Source organism: Chelmon rostratus, chromosome 8 (assembly GCF_017976325.1).
Source record: "Chelmon rostratus isolate fCheRos1 chromosome 8, fCheRos1.pri, whole genome shotgun sequence".
NCBI classification, from domain to species: Eukaryota; Metazoa; Chordata; class Actinopteri; order Chaetodontiformes; family Chaetodontidae; genus Chelmon; species Chelmon rostratus.
In genome coordinates, this window is record NC_055665.1 from 9,421,161 (window position 1) to 9,446,111 (window position 24,951).

General features: G+C 39.1%; 3 protein-coding genes across 5 annotated transcripts; 1 reads left to right on the forward strand and 2 right to left on the reverse strand.

Moving 5' to 3' along the window:
- The first annotated feature begins 338 nt into the window (after positions 1-338).
- LOC121609863 (meprin A subunit beta-like) lies at positions 339-8,099 on the forward strand. Of its 2 annotated transcripts, none has more exons than XM_041941583.1 (16): positions 339-384; positions 492-586; positions 854-872; positions 985-1,023; positions 1,181-1,206; positions 1,299-1,383; positions 2,120-2,237; positions 2,642-2,820; positions 4,591-4,809; positions 5,301-5,465; positions 5,747-5,977; positions 6,081-6,533; positions 6,649-6,822; positions 6,926-7,031; positions 7,144-7,191; positions 7,346-8,099. In XM_041941583.1, the coding sequence occupies exons 2-16, from the start codon at positions 524-526 to the stop codon at positions 7,422-7,424; spliced, it is 2,004 nt and encodes a 667-aa protein (XP_041797517.1). In that variant the 5' UTR covers positions 339-384; positions 492-523; the 3' UTR covers positions 7,425-8,099. The 2 variants fall into 2 exon arrangements, with proteins under 2 accessions (XP_041797517.1, XP_041797518.1); XM_041941584.1 differs by having other exon boundaries at positions 355-397.
- Positions 8,100-9,568: 1,469 nt separating this feature from the next.
- On the reverse strand, positions 9,569-15,722 carry tomm40 (translocase of outer mitochondrial membrane 40 homolog (yeast)). The gene is made up of 9 exons (XM_041941585.1): positions 15,642-15,722; positions 14,708-14,943; positions 14,354-14,514; positions 13,544-13,645; positions 13,323-13,428; positions 12,249-12,371; positions 12,079-12,155; positions 10,878-10,980; positions 9,569-10,196 (listed from the first exon to the last, which is right to left on the reverse strand). The coding sequence occupies exons 2-9, from the start codon at positions 14,922-14,924 to the stop codon at positions 10,057-10,059; spliced, it is 1,029 nt and encodes a 342-aa protein (XP_041797519.1). The 5' UTR covers positions 14,925-14,943; positions 15,642-15,722; the 3' UTR covers positions 9,569-10,056.
- Positions 15,723-16,356: 634 nt separating this feature from the next.
- On the reverse strand, positions 16,357-24,910 carry ddx61 (DEAD (Asp-Glu-Ala-Asp) box helicase 61). 2 transcript variants are annotated; one of them, XM_041943139.1, is made up of 13 exons: positions 24,858-24,910; positions 23,033-23,872; positions 22,820-22,883; positions 22,561-22,665; positions 21,829-21,958; positions 21,510-21,656; positions 21,061-21,155; positions 20,849-20,971; positions 20,631-20,759; positions 20,017-20,197; positions 19,840-19,941; positions 19,508-19,706; positions 16,357-18,808 (listed from the first exon to the last, which is right to left on the reverse strand). In XM_041943139.1, the coding sequence occupies exons 2-12, from the start codon at positions 23,182-23,184 to the stop codon at positions 19,513-19,515; spliced, it is 1,422 nt and encodes a 473-aa protein (XP_041799073.1). In that variant the 5' UTR covers positions 23,185-23,872; positions 24,858-24,910; the 3' UTR covers positions 16,357-18,808; positions 19,508-19,512. The 2 variants fall into 2 exon arrangements, with proteins under 2 accessions (XP_041799073.1, XP_041799072.1); XM_041943138.1 differs by having other exon boundaries at positions 19,488-19,706.
- Positions 24,911-24,951: the final 41 nt, after the last annotated feature.

Below are 24,951 nucleotides of genomic sequence, written 5' to 3' on the forward strand. Positions count from 1 at the left end.
ATCATATAGACATGACTGTCAATTTGATCATATTTTTTTGTTACGAAGTAGTTTGAACTATTTTTTCTAAGTAGTGTTTGTTAACCAAACTACATTTCTCCCTTGCATAGCGTTCCAACCTTCCGAGGTCCTTTTGTGTTCGTGTCACAAAAATGTGATAATGACATGGCATGTGAAGGTCCTGACAAACCACATGACAATGACAATGCTTTTTATCTTAACAGTGCTGAAACCATATCCACAACTGCTCAAATGTATACCTGGCATACTTAACAACAACTGAAAGGTCTAAAACCGGTTTTGTTCTCTGGGCTGGTCTTAATTCCCTTTTAAGACTCTCCTGTCAGCCAAAGCTCCTTCTGTGCGGTTGAGGAGGACAGACAGGTCAGGCTGGCAGGTGGAAACTTTCTGTATAGTAGCTTTATTGGATTTCAGTCATAGCATATCTGTTTTTGAATTATTCATGCGTCTTCATATAATCTCTGTTGTAGGATTTAAGATTGGTCCAAGTGGCACTACAAGTATGAAAGGCCTCATCTTCCTTGTTGTGAATTTGGCAGTTTCATCAGCATTCTCAATAGACCACGTAAGAGTTTGTTTACGATGTATTTTATGTTACTATTAGATTTTCAAAAGTGTTTAATTACCAGTAGTGTGATTTATGAATTAATGAAGCAATTTACATTCGGACGCATTTGGAATCATGAAGACAGATAGCACACATCTGACTTAAAATTTGCGTACATTTTATTTGTACACCAGCGTATTTATTTTTCATGTCATCATATTTGTGAGAATGACATGGTTACATGATGATCTCATCAAATATGATTTTTTTTGTTTGATTTAACAGAATGGACCAGAGATAATAGGTAAGTTGTATTATTTAATTTTCTCCAGTTCATTTCATAGAATTCATTTAACTTAATTATTTTTTAATTATTAGTGTCACTTTATAAAGCAGCATCTCATCTGTTTTTATAGAAATTGGTGAAGAAAAGGACATCATAGATGCAAACAAGGGTAAAGTTGAACATCTTATTATCATTAAATGGACCTTGTGGTGAGATTGTTTTGGAAACTTTATATTTGACACCGCACCTTTGTTGTAGCTTCAAAGTGAACTATTAGTGATTGATTCCTTTGTTAAAAAACACTCACCTTTTATGCCTTATCTTAGGTTTATTACCTGATGATATTCTTGAGGTGAGTTTAGCAGTTTTGTAGTAAATGATTTAAATGACATACATGTATGTAGGAATTTTTTGTGTAAGTAATACATTCCTTATGGATCTTAGCCAGAGAAGACGCAAAGAAGTGCCATTATTGGTGAGGGCATTTACTGGACATCCCCAGTCCCATATGTTTTGGAGAAAGACCTGGGTAAATATACTTTTTCCTACCTAATAGCCCAGAATATCTGTAGGTGTTACGGAAGTGCATACCTATGGGACGTGTCGCGCTGCTTTGTGAAAAATGTGACATGTTAACATTGTACGTATCTGCAAACCACAGATATGTTTCTTATTCTTTATTATGTTGTTGCAATGCCGTGGTTAAGGTCTGGTTAGGGTTAGGAAAAGATCATGTTTTTGCTGAAAATTCAGGCCACTGTTCCAACGTCTGTTAAACGTGCCCAGTTTTGGGGCTGTCACGCCACCACGTCCCGTCCTCCTGATGAAAAAGTCAGCTCACGTATATGTACAGGTGATCTGAATTATGTCACTCTGATACCTATTGTAGAAACATTTATATGATACATACAAAATGTGTAAATATAAAATATCCGTGGTTCGCAGAAGCGTACAATGCCGATATTTTATTCTGTTAACTGGGCTGCAAAAACCAGCAGCAATTTCCCAGCTTGGGATAAATAAAGTATATCTATCTATCTAGCACATTGAAGTGAACCAAAGCTACTTGGCTGCGGTTGATGAGATCTATTGTCAGCATAGTTTAACACCATCCAGGTGTGCAACCCTGTACCCCTCTACCTGAGTGTAGAAGGATGAGAGCAGTGCCTCAGAATACTGTACACAAGCAAAGATACCTCATAAGTTAAATGCATTTAAATTGTCATTTCTTTGTTCTTCCCTATAACACAATTGAACAATGGAAGAGATGAATGCTAAAGGAATCATCATGAGAGCCTTTGATCAGTTCAGGTTGAAGTCATGCATTGACTTCAAACCAAGGGATATGGAGGACTATTACATTTCTGTCCAAAGGTTAGACGGGTATGTATTGTATTTTTTACATTTTCTTATCTTCTATATTTTTCATCTTTATCTTTCTCCTTTGCGACTTTTGTCCACAACAATTAACTCTATGTTGTAGCTAGGCTTTCAGATATAGATAGATACTTTATTCATCTCCGAAGAGAAATTTGCAAAATTTCAGAGATGTTTGGTTGACCATATGTTGTTTTCTGGGGGCATTTATGTATGTAAATGAGCCTTAATGTGCACAAACAGATGGCTGTAGAACAGGTCAGATTTAGCAGCATTCACTGTGTTAAGTGTGCAGGCTTGATAAATGTAAGTGTTCTTGTTCGTACAGAAAACATATAAATAAAACCCTTGATCGGGTTAGTGACATGAAGATAGAAATGTGTTACTGATGAGTGCTTTTTCTGTTCTAGATGTTTTTCATATGTTGGCCGTTGGCTACCTAACGGACAGGTCCTCTCCATTGGGAGATTCTGTGATTACATCGCCACGATTGAACACGAGTTCCTCCATGCTCTTGGCTTCTTCCACGAACAGTCCAGATATGACAGAGATGAATATTTGACCATTGCATTTGAGAACATCATAGAAGGTTTCATTAAGACTTTCATTACAACATTCCTGTTCTTTATATGCGTTATGTCAATTTTTACAAAGCACCTAGAGAGTACTGAAAATAAACAAATTAATCCAACAATAAGTACATAAAATATTAACAACAAAAATATAAGCAAGTGAATCAGTCAATTGCTCAGATTATGTTGAAAAACTATGTATTAACACCTAACAAATAATAAATACATGGCATTATTCCAAAAAGGTTTATGAATATCTTAATATTATAATCTGTCAGGCCGGGACTCGAATGAGGACTCAGGTGCAGAGTTAAAGTTTCACAGATTTATTTCACAATAACCAAAGACCTCTTCGACAGGCATGAAAACAATGGCTATAAAATTACTCTATAACTATGTCTCATTAGACGAGCTAGTGGTCAAAACACAAAAGGAAAAAACTTTAAATAACACTATAGCGACTTCTTAGAACAAAGAGTCGCTGAGAGGCTGAGGTCGGGCCTTCCAATTGTCTGACGCGCTTAACGGAAAAAATCACTGAAATACCAAAAATATATTTTACAATTTTATTTACGGAAAAGAATAATCAACTTATTATATCGTGCACAAACTCATAATTAAAGTGATCACAGTGATCAAGGAAATAGAGGTCAACAAAAAATACGGCGACCCTGCTCACCCTCCCTCGCTCTCTAGCCACACACTCCCAAAGAAAAGGTGAGCAGGTGCTTATGTTAACTTACATCCCCGCCCATATCCACTTGACCTACATATTCCCTCATCAACAGAATCACACAAACCAAAACAATAACAAAACCAACATTTCTACCAACACGCCTAGAAAAACTCATTCATGGCTCCTACAAACACAAAATGCTCAGATAGGAGGAAGCAAGGCTATAAAACTTAGAAAACAGAAATCGCTCCAGAGGGAGGAAAAATAACAAGGCTATCAAAATGACCAAAATGAACCAACAAAAGAAATTCACTATAAAGATATCAAAATAAACTTCGCTCCTATAACACGGAGGAATATCAATAATAATCTTAGTATATAAGTTGAACAGAAAACACTCATAAGGAGGGCAATAGATTGGCTATGAAATATTTAAGAAAGAAAACAAAAGAACAGAACTAGACTATGAAATGTATAACAACAAACATCACTTACAAAGAGGGCTATGATTTGGTAATGAAAATAACAAAGGAGAACAAAAGACTAGAACTAGACTATGAAATTTAAACAAACAGAAAACGCTCACAAGGAGAATCAAAGGCTTACTATGACAATAGAACTTTGGCTGTGGAGCTATGACGGGCACGGGACAAAGGGAGACGCAAACGACCTTAGGACAAAAACACACTGGCACAAGACAAGGGAGACGCAGACTATTTAAACAAGTGGAGGGTAATAGGTAACCGGTGGAGACAATAGGTAATCAGGCTGACGCACTGGTGACACATGAGGGAGGGCAAGGGCTCTGAAACGAGAGGAGAGTTAGGGTTTCAAAATAAAACAGGAAATTACGAGACAAACCTCACCACGGTGTGACAATAATCAGTGTTTGTGTTAGTTCCCAATTAAATTTTCCACTTGTCAACTCTTTGGCATGGCAAGAGATCAATGTTTACATGATTGAATTCTTCCATTTTAAAAATATTTTAATTGATAGGTTGACTATATTATACCATGGTGTGTCATATTTTATTGTCTCATCACTAATCAATGATTAGTGAATTATGCTTCAGCCAGTCAATTGATTGTTTCTTTTTTATGTGTCATCCAGGTTTCGAGAATAATTTCGAAAAAGTCAGCGAAGCATCCAGCACCACCAACGGAGTCCCATATGACTACATGTCAGTGATGCACTATGGCAAAAATGCTTTCAGCAATGGCAATGGTTCAACAATTATCACCAAAGATCCACAATTCCAGGATGTTATTGGTCAAAGGCTGGAAATGAGTCCCAGTGATGTTCGGGAGCTGAACCTCCTCTACAAATGCAGTAAGTGTTTGTTGTTTTGGAGTTTACAGGGACCAACACAGAGTTTTAGGAATGCTTTGGGATTGTTTGTTTTCATGACCAAAATCTGTCAAATCAGTGCGTCAGTTAAAGTATTTATAGCCCTTTTTTAGGAACTGTGGAACTTAAACTGTGCTTCAACCACAGGAATCTAAATTCATCATTGCCTTTAAAATGACCAATATGTGCGTACCTGTATAACTCCATACAGATGCAGTTTGTGCAGCAGAAATGCATTGAAAGGCAATGAAACAATGAGAGTGAGGTGTAGTCATTCCTACTAATAATTTAATAGAAATTCAAATGCATTATTGCCTACAAAGCCTATGCTTGAACTGCATCTATAACCATCTTAGACCATCTATAGACTTGATAGACATCTATAGACTTAAACTGAGAAGATTTCACATTTTAACTTGATATCCCCGTCAGCTATTAGTCCGTAATCCTGTCTTCTTCATTCACCTCTACAGATTCAACCATTGCATTTAAGATGTACTGCGGCTTTACGAATGGAACCATGTGTCACATGACTCGCTGTTCACAGAGTGGCACTAGGTGGGAAATGGTAACAAATGCTCTTGGGGGTCCGACGTCTGACCACACCAGTCTACCCAGTAGCAATGATGATGACGGAGGTAAGATTTAACATTTCAAATCTAGTTTTTTGCACATGTTTGTTGTTTAATGAAATAAAATGATTGGGGTGCCATGCCTGGTGGTTAAGGCGCTGACCATGAACCACAATCTAGCCCGTCCAGCCAGTGACCGGGGACAGATTTTTACCAAAAACCCCTTTTAGAAAATGTTGCTAAGTAAATCTCACTGTCACATCATTTACTTAAGTGATACATAACGTCTATGTACATATGATGTTCAGAGCCCCACCATGACACATTAATTTTTAACAACTTTCTAGGTGAAGATATAGGTTTCTTCATGCATGCTAGCACTGCATCAGGTAAGGAGGGAGACTCAGCCAGACTGGAGACCCACAGGATGAGTCCCAAGAGGGAATGTCATGTCCAGTGTCTCCAGTTCTACTACTACCACAGTGGGAGCGAGTCAGACCAACTCAACATCTGGCTCAGAGAGTTTGATCATGAATTGGACCCCACAGGAAAAGTCCGCCTCGTTGGACAGATCACTGGTAATGTTAAGCTGAATGATTATCTGGTATCATCTGCTCTGAGTGGTATTTAAGACTGAGGAACCATGAATGCAGTTTAGTCATCACAAAACTCTTCATTCAGGTCGCAAAACATCTCACTGGCAGCTCGAGCATGTTTCCCTGGATGCCACCAAGGACTTCCAGGTGGAGTTTGAGGTTCGTAAAGGAGCAGGAAGTTCTATGGGTGGCTTCTCCATCGATGACATCAATCTGTCAGAGATTGAATGCCCACACGTGACCATGCAGGTTAATGATTTTGAGAACGTTTTGGAAACTAGCAGCAGTGGAACCATTATATCCAGCCCACGGCACTACTCCAGAGGGGGCTACGCTTACTCCGTTGGGATAGTGCTGTACAGGAGATATTTTGGAGTGTTTGTGCAACTCTTGTCTGGTGATTATGATGACATCCTGGAGTGGCCTTGCCCACAACGGCAGGTAACATTCCAAGTGGTGGATCAGAACCCCCACATTCAGCTGCAAATGTCCAAGCAAAGGAGTGTCACCAGTGACCTGACCCAGTCCGGCGTTAATGGTAAGAACTCGAAGAAATCCTTTAAAAAAATGACAAGTGACTACTTCAGCACACCGTATGGAATCGTATTTCCTCTCTGGTACCTTGAATGTTCTATTATGCTTTCTATAAACAGGTTCCTATGTTTGGGGCAATCCTCGAGAGACTGGAGTTCCATTTGTAGACGAGTATAATGAGACCATCTATGTCGGACCTCTGATTGGCTTGCGTTTTTTTGCGACTTTGGAAGAAATTAAATCCAGAGAATATCTCAAGGGAGGGAGCGCCACTTTCGTCTTCAGCTTCCAAGGCAGGCCAATTCTACAAGAAAAACCTTTGAAACCTTCAAATCACTACATACCTAAGTGGAAGCTTTGTTGTACAACATGACTGAAACTTTCTTCTTTTCCTAGATATCACTCCTCTAATTAATGGAAGTGTTCTGCCATGTCCTCAAGTGAAACCAGTAGACATTCTACTTCCTCCTGACGATTTGCGTGAAGGCCCATGCTCATCATGGTAGGACATTGAATTATCAAATTAAGTACATTTTCAACAGTTCTCGTGAGACAGATATCGAATTTAGAGTTGAAATTTAAATTTATTTTGAATGATGCTATGCATTTTACAGGATTTTGCCCACCAATGTTCCACCACATCAAACAACAGAAGACAAAAGGTACTCACATGGTTCACACTTGCAGTAGTTTGTTAGCTGTAAAAAAAGGCTTTGTTTCTAACCAAACAAAGCCTTATTCAAAGCACTAAGAGTCATGTGTCAAAAACCCTTGGTGTATTATTTCATTTAATCTATTCCTTTGTTCCTGCTGCAGCATTTTTGGCTTCTCTCCTGTTTTGGTGGCTTCTCCCGTCCTCACCCTCCTGCTAGCATTTATGCTTCTGATACCTTGATGTGCCTCTCCTCCCATGCTCATCTCACCTCCACACATGGACAGGGCCTGTAAATTTGCCACTGGCTGAGTAGTTCAATGGCTGTCATGTTTTACTGAATTTCTTTTGGTGTTTTTCTGGTTATACGAGCTCCTAATAAAAAGAGAAAGGTGCAATGGGTAAAGAACTATTGGCAGATACTGTACATCGGGGTGATTTCTGAGTCACAACTTAAAGCGGCACATACAACAATTACAAAAATACCAGTAATACTATGGTTGTTCTTTTGGTGTTGTGATCATATATATGTTAGTATTCAGGTTATCTTTTGTGGGTCAATCTTGAAACTATACTTCTTCTTTTTTATAGAATTGCAACAATGCTGCTTTCGTAACTGGCTTAAAAAAAGGAAAGGCTGCTGCAAGCCCATGTTTTTGTATTTTTATTTTTGTATTAAGAACGCATACATACTGTAGGTTTACAGTACGATGTGGAAATTTACAGCTGTCCCTGTACAGTGGTTCTTGATTTACAAGAATAGCATTTTCGAGACTGAAAGAAAATGGCTGCAGTTTTGTTTCTGCTCATCAGACGATGCTTATTAGTATTTGCATTGTATTGTGAGAATAAATCTTTGAAAGTGGTGGCTATTTTCTGGGATCTTAAGCTTTCAAATAAATATTTTTCAAAACAACATGCTTTTTGTAATTATGGGGGCTACAATTATTAACAGCTGTACAACAGCTAAATCTCTCCATCAGCCAGCAACATGAAATAATCTATCTGGAACAAACACCAAACACCACCATGTGAACAAACACCGACTGAAGAGAATCATCCACTCACAATATGCATGTCGGCATGATGAGAAGGGGGTCACCGCAGTCCCAACAAGGCTCCCACGCAGGCAAATATCACCGAGCAGGAAGATCTGGTGTTTGAAGCTGGAGGCTCACATGTCAAACGCAGAATGACGGAGTGCTGAGAAGCCAACAGCAGCCTCTGGAGGCGCAGAGAAACATGAGAATCTCCTCCCCAACAAGTCCTGAAGTTAGACAATCAGATTATCATACTGATTTGCACATTAACAGTCTGTGGTAGATAGACTTCTTTGCAACATAGAGATGGAAAAACACAGCGTCAGATGGGTGCTAAGTATTAAAAAAATGACTTACTCCCAGTGGGGGAAGGTAAGTACATTTACTCGACTACTTTGCTTGAGTACACTTTTGAAGTACTTGAATATTTCCATGTTATGCTACTTTATACCTCTACTCTTGTATATTTCGGAGAGAAATGTTTTCATCCACTACATTTATCTGTCAACTATAGAACGCAATGATCAATATCTATAAATTGGATCATCTGGTGACCCTTTGGAGGAGCCCAACCTGCAGGTTGGACATCAATGGACTAAACTAACTATATTAAGTGGTTAAAACTAGTCCCACCTCAAGTAGCATAAGCAGTGATGCATTGTAAGCAGTGTTTTACACTGCTTACAAGAACTTTCACTTTTGTACTTTTTGTACATTTTGCTGATGATACTTGCATACTTCTACTTAAGTAGGATTTTGAACGCATTTTTTTTTACTTGTATTGGAATATCTTCACATTGTTGTATTGGTACTTTTACTTAAATAGAAGATCTGAATACTTCACACACTCTATCAAAGAGTCACAGAAGTTTTAAAACTGTTCATGTTACTTAAACCAGCATTAACAGATTTTTTTTGAAACAACAGGTATCACTTTCACCTTTTAAGTTCATATGCTACTTGTTTAGAGCACTGGCTTTATACATACAGAACAGAATTATTAGCATTTTTTAAATTAATTTGGTCCCTACTTATTCCTGAGAGAAATCTCTTTAGCTGCTAACTTTGTATTTTTGGTGGTACTCAGTTGGTTTGTCAGACCTCTGCCTGCTGAATATTGATTCTCTGGGTTCATTAATATGTGACCCCTTTCACATTAACCACTCATTTAATCCATTGTTGGTAAAATATTGATTATAGCAGTTTTAAGTTGTGGTGCCAAGTACTAAAGGCTATGATGCCATAGCTTACGATTTGCTGTATTTTATTACATCGTAAGGTATCTTATTTTGTGTACTGGGTGTAAAGAAATCAGGTGAACTGGCATCTCTCTGACACAGTCTCAATAAAGCCAATTATAAGATTCACAAACGTAGCACTGCTGCCTGGGTTACATTGGATTTCAGATAATCAAACTGTGTCTGAATTCTGTACCTGGTTTTTCTATAAGTAATAAAAACATCAAGTTTTACAAAAAGTAATCACATTTATTTCAATCCATCATACATGATCACCATATATTATTTCTAACCACTTACTTTGATTTTCACATCACATGTTCTCATGCATCACTGATGCCCTCTGATATACATCTCTCTAGCCTCTGGGTATATCCAATACACCATATAGGAAAGACATTTGTGCTACAGAATGTAGGCATGGCTTGGCCAGTCCTGGCTCCTTGGTAGTTGTCACTGTCTCTCTGTCTGCCCCAGAAATCACAGTCGAAAGAGAGTCTCTGAATCAAATTTCTAAAACTTAGTCCAGGTTCCTGTGTGTCTCTGTGCCGGTCCAAGCTGTGGCCTGTGAGCTGACTCCAGGCAGCCCCCGCACCTCTAGCCAATGGTGACACCGAAGCCACACTGGAACTTGTTCTTGCGATGGTTGAGGAAAGCCCCTAAGGCCAGTGTGAGAGGCAGTGGCACCAGTTTCTTTTCAATGGTTGCCCCGACCACCCAATTACTGTCAACTGTGCCTGTGCAGAGGAAAGGTGAGAAAGTAGATGAATACCTTTCAGGAATAAAATCTAGATTCATTTTGTAATGAATAATGTCACTACGGAAAGGTCCATCATGTCAGTGGTGGAAGAAGTACTTAGATGTTTTAAATAAAAGCAGAAATACCACAGTATAGAAATACTGTTACAAGTAAAAGCATGCATTCAAAAGTTTAATTAAGTAAGTTTTATATGAGCATCAAAATGTACTTTAAGTAGCAACAGTAAAAATACTCATTATGCAGAATTATGCATTGTAAGGACCCATTTAAGATTGATACATTGTATTCTTGGATTACAATTTCAATGCATTTATATAAATAAATTACAAATGATGCAGTGAAGTTGGACATTAAACTACTTTATACAATGCTGGGCAGCTTAATCTATAATAATACATCAGAATTTATTAGTTGGCTATATTTTGTATTAATCTGGATCTGAAAAGTAAATAAAGCTGTCAAATATATGCAGTGAAGTAGAAAGTATAAATGCCCCTCTGAATTGTAATGGACTACAGATATAAAGTCGCATGACATGGAATTATTCAAGTACCTCAAAGCTGTACTAAAGTGCAGTACTTGAGTAAATGTATATAGTGGAATTCCACCACTGCTTAATTCATGCGACAAAGCTTGTATTAATACTGTATTCATTTACCTTTAAAGAGCAAGTTAGCTTTGGGAAGGTCCAACTGGTAACCGAAGGATGTTGTGGTCTCTTGCATCCTTGTGCTGGCTTCAAATTCAACTCCTATCTGCAACTGTATTAGAAGACAGGAGATGAAGGATAGGTTCACGTTTTTTGAATCTCTTAATACACTACTAACATGCCAATATGCACATGGAAAGAATTGTTTGTCCATCTGACGTTTCAATGTGACAAACTGTAAAACAAGAACCCTGTCGGGAGGTCTTCAATATGGACTTGAAATGATGCTAAAAGACTCAGGCTAAAGCTACATGTCCCAGACGTAATATCAGCATCCTCACCAGTTGTTGATCCATGTAATGTGTACAAGGGAGCAGCATTGTCTGTGTCTTTCAGTGTAGAGCTCGTTCACCCCATAGCATGGCATTAAAAATAAAATGTAGGCTAATTAAAATATTTGTCTAACATAACTCTTAAACTGCTTGGATGCTTACTATAGAAGATAGTGGTTCTTGAACAAGCAGCACAGTGGTTAGATTTACTTTATGCTTGTACGTATTTACAGTGCGCTTCACTCTTACAAGGGAGAAGGATTTGAGGATATGAGGAATAAGCCATGAGTTTGGTAAATGTAATTGTATCTAAAGCTAGTTTAGAGCTGCTGGAGTGTGACCTTCAAAAAACAACCTCCAAAAACAACAAAGAGCAGGACTGAGCCACCATCACTACTCCATATTCTGATATAATGCATCTTGGCTCACAGATTGACATAACAGTGAATGTGTCTGTCCTAAACAGGTATTTTTCTTATGTAACCTTTCATCTCCAAAAAATAATGAAGAAAGCAAATAACATACCCATTGCCTTTGGACATAACACTACTACTGTAGGTAGTAAGCTCATTAGCCAGACATACTTAAATTTGCAGCTGATGTTGGAGCAGATAAAGATGAGGTTTAATCCATTCCTCACAGGTTCGTGCCGATGTCTAGTTACAGTTACTACGCTATGATTGGCCAGTTGCTGCTCGGAGGAGGGGTTTAGCGAAGGTTCAATTACAGGAACCAAAACCTGTTTCAATGTTCATTTAGTCTTGTGAGTCTTGTTTTAAATCAGACTTGAAAAAATGCTGCATCTGAGCTCTTTTGTGAGACGAACCATGAAGGACACACAGAAATGCATCCACATACACTTTAGTGGTGTCAGGTACCTGATCATTGGCTTTGTGGTAGTATGTAGCATGAGCTCCTGCTCCTCCCAAAGTCAATGTAGCTACGTAGTTGTCACCTGAAGAGGAAAAAAAAAAAGATTTAAACATCTATCACATAGATAACATAACATACATAGTGCATGGTTCAGTAAGTACAGAGAGTATTTTACCTGTGTACCTGCCCAAGAGAGAGGTGACAGTTCCTTCCTCCCCTGGTCTCCTGTGGTACACTAGCTCACCACCCAGAGCCAGTCCTGGTGTGATAGACTGGAGATAGTGGGCCACCAAAATGCCTGAGGGGGGGAAAGAAAAAAACCAAAACAAAAAAAAAACCAAAAACAACTTCCATTACATACGCACATAACCCTCTCTCAGACCATCTAGCATTTTTGTTTTCAGTTTTTCCTTATTCCTCCATCAGCCCCAGGTATTTCTCCAGCTCTTCATAGTCCTCATTCTTGATACTGATGTCAAATAGAGTGCTATATATGTCCCCTCTGCTGTGTCCTGAGCCTTGTACATTACCACAGGCATTATTTCATATTATTTTATGTTATAATCATATTTTCTTGCTACCAACAGAAACCGGTCCATAGCACCAAGCACCTTGCCAACCGGCTGGCACTGAAAGCTGGGCCAGATTCATACTATAGTCAAAACATTATACTTTGATCAGAAATTTCCTGGTTTAAAATCTAAATTTGAGCTCATTTAGACCATTTTATCTATGCATAGTTCTTGTACGGCTTCTTGGGTTTAGACACCGTTTAACATTTGGGAACCGTGTCTTCTCTTGTGAAACGAACTCTTGTCAGCTCCTGACCTCACTGTCATTGGCTGGGGGCTACACACCAACTGCCCAAAGGATGCAGTCCGGAAATGTCACGACCACCGCAAAATAAGAACAAATAATAAAATACAGACAGAGGGCAGGGTCTCTGCAGATAAATACACCACCACACATTTCTAGAGGGTCATATGTGATGACTGAGAGGGACTACTTTTGTATGAGTCTAATTTATTTATTTGAAATACTCTTTATTGAAAAGGACTTGGATAGGGGCCAAAAACATTGATATGGCCATCCCTACTTATCAATGTTGTGATAGACTTCATCCATATCACCTAGCCATAAACAACAGCTGTATTCTATTATTGCCGTCAAACCCGTTTGTGGAACTTGTTATTAGGAATTAGCAACAATGATTATAAAACCTCCACTGCAATTTAAAAAACAATCATACCAGATCCAACAAGTACGTCTGGATTTCCGAGCGTCACAGCAGAGGTGAAGTCTTCGCCACGATACTCCATGTCACACTGCCAATTCACAAACTTGTGCTGCTGAGTCTGCAACACACAGAGTAGAATAAAAAATTGGAGATGAGAATGGCAATGTCAGCGACACTTAAAAGCTGAGAAAAAGAAACATCTGAAAAGCTGTTCCCTCTACAAGTCTACATACCTGGATGGCTATTTTGGAGCGTACAGCAGACGTGAGCTGGTGGATGATCTGGGCATTCAGACTGCCAGTATTGTCCATATCTCCAACCATGACTGGGAATGACTAAGGGGAACAAAACAACATTTTCGTCAGCTTTCACGTCATGTGGATAACATTTGAATACTTCCAATGAGCAATGGTATAGAGCATTGGGCTGTATAGCTTCTTGACTACTAGTCATAAATGCCACTGAGTTGTATTTATCAGTTGTTTGTCTCCTCCTTGTGGGCAAAGCAAAATATTTTCAGTTTTTAACCCTGATGAAGACAAAACAGGTAATTAAAAAAGAATGCAGCTAAACTACCTATAACCAATAAAAGGCTTATTAAAACATTTGCATTTTCCCTGTTCCTTTGCATGCATGTTCCTGCAGATTGCCTCCACATACATTTGTCATATAGCGTAAAAAATATTTATAACAGTCCAAGGGCAAATACACTTGTCTAAAGAAAGCAATTTTACTCTCCAGAAAATTAAAAACAGGATGTGGTAACAATGCAGTTTTAAATTCTAAATGAACACATGAACACAGCCTTCACTTATGAGTCAAACCTTGTAACCAGTTGGCTGTGCAATTAAAAAGGAATTTAGATTTTTTCCCCCCAATTCACAAAGCAAAGAAGCAACTACAAAAAAAAAAAAAAAAGAAAAGAAAAATTACATCCAACAATATTCAGACTTCTATCATGAACAGGAAGATTTACAACCCAAAGTCTAAAATGTCAGCATCATTTTAGCGGTTTGTTGAAGTCATGTGAAAATAATCATTACCTCTGCTGGTCCAGTCTGTTTACTGCCTACGTAGGTGGAACCAAACCGATAACCAGAATCACCCAAGGTACTGAGGGTTATAGTATGGCTGACCTGGAAGTGGTTACTCAGGCCCTTGTTGACCACTAACCGCACCCCTTCCATCTGCAGAGGGAACACCTCTGAAACAGACAAAGGGTGAAAAACAATCTATGTAACTCAGCATCTGAGAATTTTAAGCCCATGCCAATGTGACAATAATACTATGGTTATCACATGATTATTTCTTTAAAGATGAACAAATGTGAAGAATAAGCTACATCAATCATGAATTGTCTGAGATGTGCATCAAGTAATTAAACAGAATTTTCTAACCTTTACATTTGCGGTGGCACTCCTCATATGTGCCTGGGTTTTGGAGTGAGGAATCTGAATCTGCTGTCTCCTGACCAGATCCAGATGTTGGAGGGACGGAAGACACTGAGGGCATAGTGAACCCTGGAGGGACTGACACTAACCCCGGGACCCCTTGACTACCTCCAGCTGCAGCTGGGGCAGGACTGGGGGAGGCGGCAGCCAACACACTGCCCATACTCTGAGACTGTAGCAGACTGGGAAAGAGATTGACAGTGGATGAATAACTTGATTAATTAATCAATCAATCATGTCAATGCAATATAATAACACCGATGCGTGCTACTGAATTGGCTGTAACCTTTAACACACATTGGTTTGCATGACTTGCAAGGTCTGATTTAAACACATTGGTATTCTGCTTAGCATACAATTACACACTGTTCACGCAATATATCCAATGCACTTGTGGTCATTTAGCTACAGAAACGTTAGCTTACATACAGGGATTCAGTTACTATGAACTTGGCTAGCTACATGGAATGATCTGTCCCATTATCCTGGCAGTAACAGCAGGCTGGTTGTAGCTAAGGCCCAGTTTAGTCGGTCTCTCCACATATAGACCAGATAACAATACAACCTGATAACCACAATAAATATCGAACTAAAACTTGTGGTTAGCTACAGAACCCACTATTGGAGATTAGCCAGCAGGAGGCAAGAGTATGTGCTAGCAGTATTTAACCTGTGAAGGCTAATGCAAGCTAGCAGGGTTGGTTGGTTGGTTAGCTGGGTGGCTAGGTAGCCATGTGGAGTCGACCACGAGATCCATATTAAGACGAGCTCTTTATATGGAAAACACGGCAATCAAAAATATTATGAGGGGAGAACTGACACTTTCAATTATCATTTTATTATCAAAGTAGTCGTGCAGTATTATGGTTTAGCTACTCACGCTGACGGTTTGGGTCCAGGGGTAGTTCAACACCGGTAAAGTTCACGACAACGTCCGTGACCGTAGTTTGACAAGTGCCCGCCTATTTCCAGTGACTCATCCATGGATTGGCTATTATATAGCTTACTTCAACCGCCATTGGCTGAAACGACAGCTGGGACAGCCCGCTCTTGATGACGTATGACGAGAGGCATTCGCTTAACATTCGTTTCATTCAATCTACTGAATGACATTCCAAGGGTACACCTATTTTCGTGGCCGTAGCGTATAAGTACATCTACAAAAAATTCTGTACATATCGCGCAAGGTATCATACAAATAAACCCAAGTATGCATGTGCATTTTTGTGGACTTTTAAGCCAATGCCAATTTACACTAACTGTAATTAACAAATGCTATAATTTATAATGCAACATTAAATTCTAGGCAAATAAGAATTGTGGTGTCCTGTCTCACCAAGCAATAATATGAAGGTAGCTGCATAAGATTTCTGCAGAAAGCCTTAAACACACACAGACCTGAAGCATGAAGCTAACTTACGAGGGCACAAGTGATTTTATATTGACTAATATCCTGCTAGGTGAGACAGGCTCCTGGCTGCCTCACTGTATGAGTAATTCTAATCAAATTAATCACTATTTACAAAAACATTGACACAGTAAATGCACAGAGACAAAAAGTAAAAAAAATAAATAAAATAAGACAAAGTTAGTCATTCAAACTTTATTGGATTGAGGCGCTGGCACTGAAAAATTCTTGCCCATCTGTTTTCTACTTAATGACGAATCTGATAAAGCCATGAAGATTTTTCTTTTTCTAGAATGAAGTGATGGGACAAAATGGCCACAGGTTACAAAACCCTGAGAATTTTTTTTTTCTATCACATTACATGTATTGATTCAAGTACTGCCTGCACTGAGGCTATATGTGAGGGACCAATCATCAAATAGGGCACTCCAGAGTCAGACATGAACAAAGATTAGGTTATTGACTACTTCAGATATTTTGGAAGAGGACACACACAATAGTCCCCTCCCTGCTGGTGCTTGGCAGTAATGGTCAGGCAAAGAAACAAAAAAAAAAAAAGTAACTGGAAACTTCACAGTGTTAATGTTATAAATTCGAGACAACCATTTCTGTGACATTGTGTTGCAGTCAAGTAGTCCAAGGATGTAATACATTCAGACAAGAGCAGTTTAGCTGATCATTTGTACCATTTCTTATAAGACAAATGCATTTGTTACAAATAAGGAAAACTGCAAATCCTTTCAGACTGTAACTGTGCTTTCAAAACATAACTAAAAAGGAATTGTTTGGGTGCCATTTCCTCTACAATACAAAGGTAGGACAAGGGCCTGGGCAATGTAGAGGTTAGACTAAGGCACTGTGGAGGGAAGTAGGGACACAGAAGCCACAATGACATGACTGAACAAGTTGACCGGTGCCAACACAATGTTAACTAATGCCCCTCTCATTCTGTCAGGTTAAATACTGATACCCGCAAAACCTGAGAATATGCTGCCTGGTGTAATGGATCAAAGGAAATTCACAAATACTTCAATACTGGATCAGTGCTCTGACAAAAATGCACTACAGTGTCACCGACATCAAATGCTTTAATATGCAGGATTTTCTTTAACAAAAATGTGCAGACTCATCCAGAACTAATCCTTCTCAATCATCACTTATGAACCACGACTGGTTCTTCTTATTTTTGCTGTGATTGGGACCTTTCTAGGTTGCAACCTTGGGGCACTTGGTTTGTAGGCACCACCCAATGACAACAAGTAGGTGAAGTCAGGACTTGATAAAAAGGCAGCAACCAGGTGCTAGACCATAAGCAGCACACCTCAGACACAGAACCAAAAACTGTTTGTTTACAAACAGTAATCCAGCACAGTATACCTTAAATATAAAAAAAATATCAAGTTCACTATCAGCAACACTGTTTCAGGTGCCTTGTGCGAGAGCACCAAAACAGCTGTCTTTTTAACATTGTGCTGTTTTCTGAAGCCCTTTCTTTTCTTATGTAATTCTTTGTCTACTCTTCCAACTTTGGTTCCCTTTAGAATTTGGTTTGATAATTTGGTTAAGTTGTGGATGTGTATATTACTTCACCACTGTGTCCCCAAACTTCAGCAATAAAGCCGGCGGGCAAACAGGATTGATGGCCAAAGCTACAAAAATAACTACATTCAGTGGGCACATTAGACACCCCTGCTCATCAATGTAAACATCTATTCAGCCACATGTATAAAAGCAGGCAGACATGGTCAAAATAGTTCAGTTGTCCAAACCAAACATGAAAAATGAGCAGGGCATGTGATCTGAGTGACTTTGACTGTGGAATGATTGCTCATGCTAATGTAGTGGGATTTTCACACTTTTAGTTTTATAGACAGTGGTACAAAACAAGCAACCCAGGAGTGTGATGGCAAAAGCGCCTTGTTGATGAGAGGAGAATGGCTAGACTGGTTCACGCTGACAGGAAGGCAGCAGTAACAGATAACCACGTGTTACAGCAGAGGTATGCAGACAAAGCAAACTGAGGCTAGAGGAGGCAGGCTGCCCAAACTGCACAGCAGATGATGTACATGCAGGTGGTTGGGTCCAAATTGGGTGCAAACAACACAAACCTCTACACATTTCATGCTGTGCTGGTGGTATAATGATGTTAATATCTGTACTAGTGACCATTTAATACTGAGGATCATTTAAATGCCAGAGCCTTATTGAGTATTGTTATCAAGCATGTGCATGTCTTTTATGGTCATAGTCTACCTATCTTCTGATGGATTTCAAAAAGATTTCAATACAACAGAGCACCTTTGAGCAACCGCATGCGCTTCCTTTAAAGCATCTGCTCAAATGGCATGTCAGCAGGATGTGACCATGGCCATATGTATTCATCTGCACAGCAAGGATGTGTGCTGGGCTCTGTCCTCTAAGTCTACATTTGGTTTCACATTTTTGTTCACACAGCAAAGAAAAAAAGAAAAAGACAGACTTCACCAAAAGCCCAAACCACATATACAGAGACATGAAGGGATGAAAGGATATAATATAAACCATTTTGATGGTAAAAGTGTGAAACAGAAATCTTCACTTGGACTCTTGTGCGATGCGTCACCAATATTGTGTGATGAATGCCAGGCGCCATGTTTCTCCTGAAAAACAACCACAAAAGTCAACTTAGACTTTCTGATAGCCACCATGTGAAAGAGTCACAGCTCTTGCAAACCGGCAGAGCAGACAGCTGGCTGTGTGCGCTGATTAACTCTGTCCAAATCTGTCATTGTGCAGCCCAAGGACGAGGACCGTTAACCCCCTCACCTTTAAATCCTGTAAAACTTAAGTTAATCTTCTTGATGAAAGAGGATATTATCCATTAGCAAGGTTGCTAGGTATTTGCTATCCTTCAAGCTTGAATTCTGACATTTCCAGCATTATGAATACATCGCAGACTAATTCAGTGCTTCAATGCTCTCATTCAATATAAAACACACAAACTCAATCTTAACTAGAATGTGGAAATAAATAGTTTCACTGATTTGATCATTGTAATTATTCACCTATTTCCCATATAATGTATATTTGACCTATTCCTTACTAGTGGATGTTAAAAAAGTGTGTCCATAAAAATAATGCCACCAGTCAACTCCTGGACAGGCAATATAAAGTGAGGCAGTTAACTAGAACTTTCTTCTTTCAGTGGCCAAAGAATACAAAATCCCCTACTCTAGAAATGTGACCAAAAATAATGCTGGTTGAACTGGGTTTATCAAAACAATTGATCAGAAAACCTAATTTTCAGTCATGGCTGCTTGAGCTGTTTGAATAACTGACCATTCATTCAGGCTGCTCACAGTTTCTAGTTTTTGGCTCCGCCTTCGATGCCATCATCATCTGGGTCAACGGAGTGAAACTCTGCCACATACAGGCTCTTATCAATGCTGCTGGGGATCGGCTTAATTTCAGTAACCAGTTGATCCTCAATGTTCTTCAGGTTGTAGCGGTCATCTGAAGTTATCAGATTGATGGCCAGGCCCAGGTGTCCAAAACGCCCTGAGAAAGAATGTGCATAGTTAAGGGTTTATGTACAGTTAGTAGTCGTGTCAGTAAATGAAGGGAATGCCAGATTCTTGAAAGTGTTGCCAAGACAAATCCTATTGTTGTGAGTGTGATCTGTGATCTTCACCTGATCTGCCAATGCGGTGCAGGTATGTCTCTGCACTTTTGGGGAAGTCAAAATTGATGACCACATTTACTGCCTGGATGTCAATTCCTCGAGTGAATAGGTCTACAAGAAAGTATGCACATTAGTCAACCTGCTATTTTCCACTTTATGAAAAAACGCAAAACTGTCTTCACCTACCTGTGCAGACCAGGTTTCTGCACAATCCATTCCTGAAGTCATGAAACACACGGTTCCTGTATTCCTGCATCATCTTTGCATGAATGTAGAAGCACGAGTAGCCCAGCTGGGTGATTTTCTTGGCCAGAAGCTCAACCCTCTGGGTGGAGTTACAAAAGATGATTGACTGATTGATCTGAAGCTGTAATAGAAACATATAGATTTATTTATCATTGCATTATTATACACATTATTGTATGCAACTCCTTGGTACTTCGCCTGTAATCACTGCCTTAATATGACAGCCAGTCTCTTGAATTAATGGAACAAAACTGCACACTTCATAGAGGAACAATCACATACCTTATAACTTGTTTCAATGATCTATTTATTTTTATCTATTTATATTTTGGGAATAGGAGTATTCGATATGCATACAATCCTCATTCACAGTTTAATAAAGTAGCAGTACACATACATGATGACACAGCCAATTTTGGGTAAAATTAAGTGACAAATAGTGCATGAATAATCTGTCTTGAAACTTTCAACCAGAGAGGGTACCCTGGCATCAAGTTACTCTCTAAAACGATGTAGCTTTTTAGGCTCTTAATATGCAGCAGTTGAACACTCACCCTAGAAAAGAGTGTGTTGAGACAATGGACCTTCTGCCTTTCAGTCACATAGGCATAGTACTGAGTGATGCCCTTTAACGTCAATTCCTCCATTAGGTTGATCTCATAAGGCTTCTTCATGTGCTTGGTCTGGACAAGACATTCAAAGAGTATTATAAAGTGGAAACACATTTTTTTCTAACCTCCTCAGAGAACCTGATTGCTGTTTGAATTCTCACCATGAATTTTTGCACACTGATGGGGAAAGTAGCAGAGTAAAGCAGGATCTGACGTTCCTTTGGCAAGAAGCTGATAATCTCCTCAATAATGGTCACAAAGTCCTGGGACAGCAACTTATCTGCCTGAAGCAAGATAAATTTAAAGAAAGACTGTTAATAAACATAGTCAACAATATTGAAGAGTGAATTCAGAAATGAAGAGTCAAACTTGCCTCATCCATCACTGTCATTTGTGCCTTATCCACCTTTGCCACACCTTTCTTCACCAGGTCTAGTATCCTGCCTGGTGTAGCAATCACTACATGCACTATTATAAGAGAGGGAGGTACAAACAGCACATCACAAAAAGTTCCACAGAGAATTGTGGCGCACAGTACACTGCTAAACTGAGGTCAACAAGAATAAACAAAAAGTTTGTCATTCTGCAACATTTTCAGTAGCGCTGTTGACAAAGAAAATGATCTTTGGAATTAATTTTTTTTCCAAAAACTAGCAAAACTTAATTCCAAAAATACAAATGAGTCAAGATGTCAGTGACAGGATTAAAATATGCCATGTAAGACAGAACAGTCGCTTCTACAAAAATTAGTTCACTTATCTACAATTGTATTAATGAAAACAACCCTTTTCTTATCTTGAATATTAATATTACAATAAGTACCTATCTCATCAAGACGCATGATGTCATCCCTCAAGTTAGTGCCACCTGTGGTAGCCATGATCTTGACCCCTCCGAGGTGCTTGCTGAGCTGAATGCTGATCTGGCTCACCTGTAGGGCCAACTCTCTTGTTGGCACCAATACCATGGCTAGATTAAGACAGAAATGGGAAGGGCTGATGAAATGCAAGGGTTGGTGGGATGCATGGAGAAAATTAAATTCAGTGACTCTCATTAAAAGAAAAAAAAAAAAAAAGAAGTAACATTTTAGACCGAAAATCTTTGACTGTTTCAACAATAGACAGAGGCAGCAGAAACTCACCCTGGATGTGATCCTTCTTCAGGTCTATTCTTTCCAGGAGAGGGATGAGGTAGGCACCACTTTTTCCTGTGCCATTCTTGGCCCGAGCCAGAATGTCTCTGCCTGACAGAGCGATGGGGATGCTTTCCTCCTTTTGGCAGACAGACAAGTCCAATTAGTACAATAGGCAAGATTCAGACATGACAGACTTTTTGGAAATAAAGCAAATAGCCATGAAGAATTACATGCAAAAGGCTATCCAAGTCCTGACCCTGAAGGCAGAACGGGGCTGCAAACCAACACAACATTAAAACAGTACAAACTACATGCAATTTTGAAATCTGTTCAGATTTAGTGGGGAAAAAGGAGACCAAATAATTATTATTTTTTTGGACCACATTCATTGAGGACATACACTCCATACTATTAAGGAGTAGGTTGTAGAAGTGGGAGTGATGGAACCCCCTGGCTGGTGTGAGGGTGCTGCAAGACAGGCCCAAAATTATGTTCTATTGGCATGCCCAAGCAAGAATATGAGGTAAGGGGTGGTATAATCAAAATTTATTCATGATAGAGTGAATAACGCTAATTCCGAACTGCCCTGAACCATCTCAAATTTGAAACACAGACTGAAGTATCAAAACAGTTTTCTGGGTTTAGTTGGCAATAAATTTAATAGTTGAAAGCGAATCAACTGATGGTTGCAGCACTATTCACTTCACAAACAAGGGCCCAAAGATCTGACTTATCTACCTGGACGGGTGAGGGTTTCTCCCATCCCATTTCAAAGATTCCCATCAGAAGTTCCCGCTTTAGGCAGTAGTCTTCAAATTCATTTCCCTTTGTTGATGTCACATCCTGGTAGATCAGAGCAGAAACATATGAGATTCCTGTTTAATAGGATCCAGAGGTTGATCAGTGAGTCTAAAACGTTTCAAATTAATCAGAAAAAGTGTTAAATGTCTCAGTTATAAATGGAATGATAATGTCGACTTTGACTGTGTTGCCTTACCGAAGTTTTTATCCTGCTGTCTTTTGGAGGAAGCTCCAAGCATTTCTTCCAGTCATCACCAAACCTTTGTAAGTTGTCAGAATGTGCATTTATTTATGCAAGTAAATAAATATATATAAAGCACACCGTATTCATATAACCATAAACTATTTTCCCATGTACAGTACATTACTCATTCTCTTAAAGCAGAAGAGGGAGTATACTGAATCTTACTTGATGCCCCCACTGCTCTGAGGAATGCTGGTCATCTTCTGAAGGGTACTAAGCTGCTGTCCGGCTGGCTTAGTCTGTCCTCTGAACTGCCCATGTGCTGGTTTGTTCAATCCAATCATTGGTGCTGGGTTTGCTGTTCTTGCTGTAGCCATGGGTTCAATGCCTTACCTGGGAGTTTTCTTGCAGTAAGTGTTGTACTTATATTTTTGTCTTGTTCCACTGAGCTGTTTCAATTAATGCTCCCGCAAAAAAACTAAAAGCTGAAAAAATAAAACTTTTTATCGATTATCGTTTCTCTTTAAAGAATGTATCGTGTACACAATCTGACGTTCAGACCTCTTGAAAAGAAGAGGCCTGCGTATGAATTATGTCTATTTACAAGACAACTCTCCAAAAAGGGAGAAATTAACATTCATATGAATAAATAAATCAAACATGTGACCAAAACAACCTCTTATTGTCTTTTAGAAAGTTTGGCAGTGTACCATCATCCTTGCTGTGATGATGATCCTGAATTTTCTTTGCGTTCTTTCGATATCTTGGCGTTTTAAGTCCAAGTGCTATGTTTATACATTCAGAATTGCAAGTAGAAAAATATAATCAGATTGGTCACGTCTCAGAGTATTCTTATGATTTCTTCCTTGGACATCAAAAGTCTTTGCACGTCTTTGCTGAGGCTTAATACTGGCTCAAAAAAGTAACTCTTTTCTTTAGTATGGACAGTCCACTTTGAATATCTGAAGTTATCTTGTTCGAGTTTCCTTAACTTGTGCAGCAAAAGTTGAGATGGCAGTCTGCAAAGTGTTTAAGGGACTGCAGACCAACAAAAATCCAGGGTACCTGCCAGGCAATACACAATCGTGGGTGGTTATTAAAGAGCATTAACAAGCCAGCCAAAGTAAATAACAGCATACTCAATAGTGAGCAACCCAAGCTAACTTTACTCAAAATCACTGGAGATCAATAACATGCATTTGAGATGTGTGTTAAAAACGGCTAACTTGGATAAACTACAGCATAAACAATAACACTATCGAGTAAATCCATCCACTGTCAGCAACAACAGCTAGACGGCAGAACTAGTTTTAAAAGTTAACTGCAGAGGTTAGAAACCTTCGACCATGGATTAGCTAGCCAGCTAATAGTGATGAAAAAGGAATTTAAAAACTTCACCAACATGGCTTTGTTGTGATGCCATAGGCAGTATCAGTTGCAAACTAGAATTACGGACAGACCAAGTTATTTCAAAGTTAGCTAGTTAGCCATTGGACGTTTAACCTTGTTGAACAGAATACAAAGTACAGCAAAGCATCAAGACGTTGTTCCGCAGGTCTGTTCTTTAACGAATATTTCATTGTCACTGATGTATAGCAAAGCTAGCTTGAAAGAAATGAATTAGGACGCCTGTAAGCAGCGGTAAAACTTTTATGTATAGCAACGTGGCTTTGACTATCCTGTCAGCAAGCTAGCGTTAGGTCTTCTATTTATGAGAGGGACCTCGTTTAAAACTGTTCATCAAGACACGATGTGCGTTAAGTTAACAACTGGATCTTCTCGTTTCGCACCTGCGAACACTTTTATTCAAATTTGCCAAACGGTCAAGTTTGTATGCTAACTTCTTAGCTTAGCCATTATGTGTTAACATCAACGCGAAACGTTTCTGTTAGCTAGGTAAATTAATTTGCTTGACAAATGACTGTTGACCCAGTCGGAGAACGATGCTATCTTCACTTTGCTAAATACACCGAACGTTTTTCACTGTTTAAAGTTTTATCGAGTTTAAGTAATTTTGGTTAATACTTGGTGTTTTAACAAATCTACCTACTTGTCGCTCTTTTGTCTCTTCTCTCAGTATCTCAGAAATTCAAGATGGCCGCGCGCTCGTTTTTGGGCTGGTTGTTTGCTCCAGAGGACCTCCC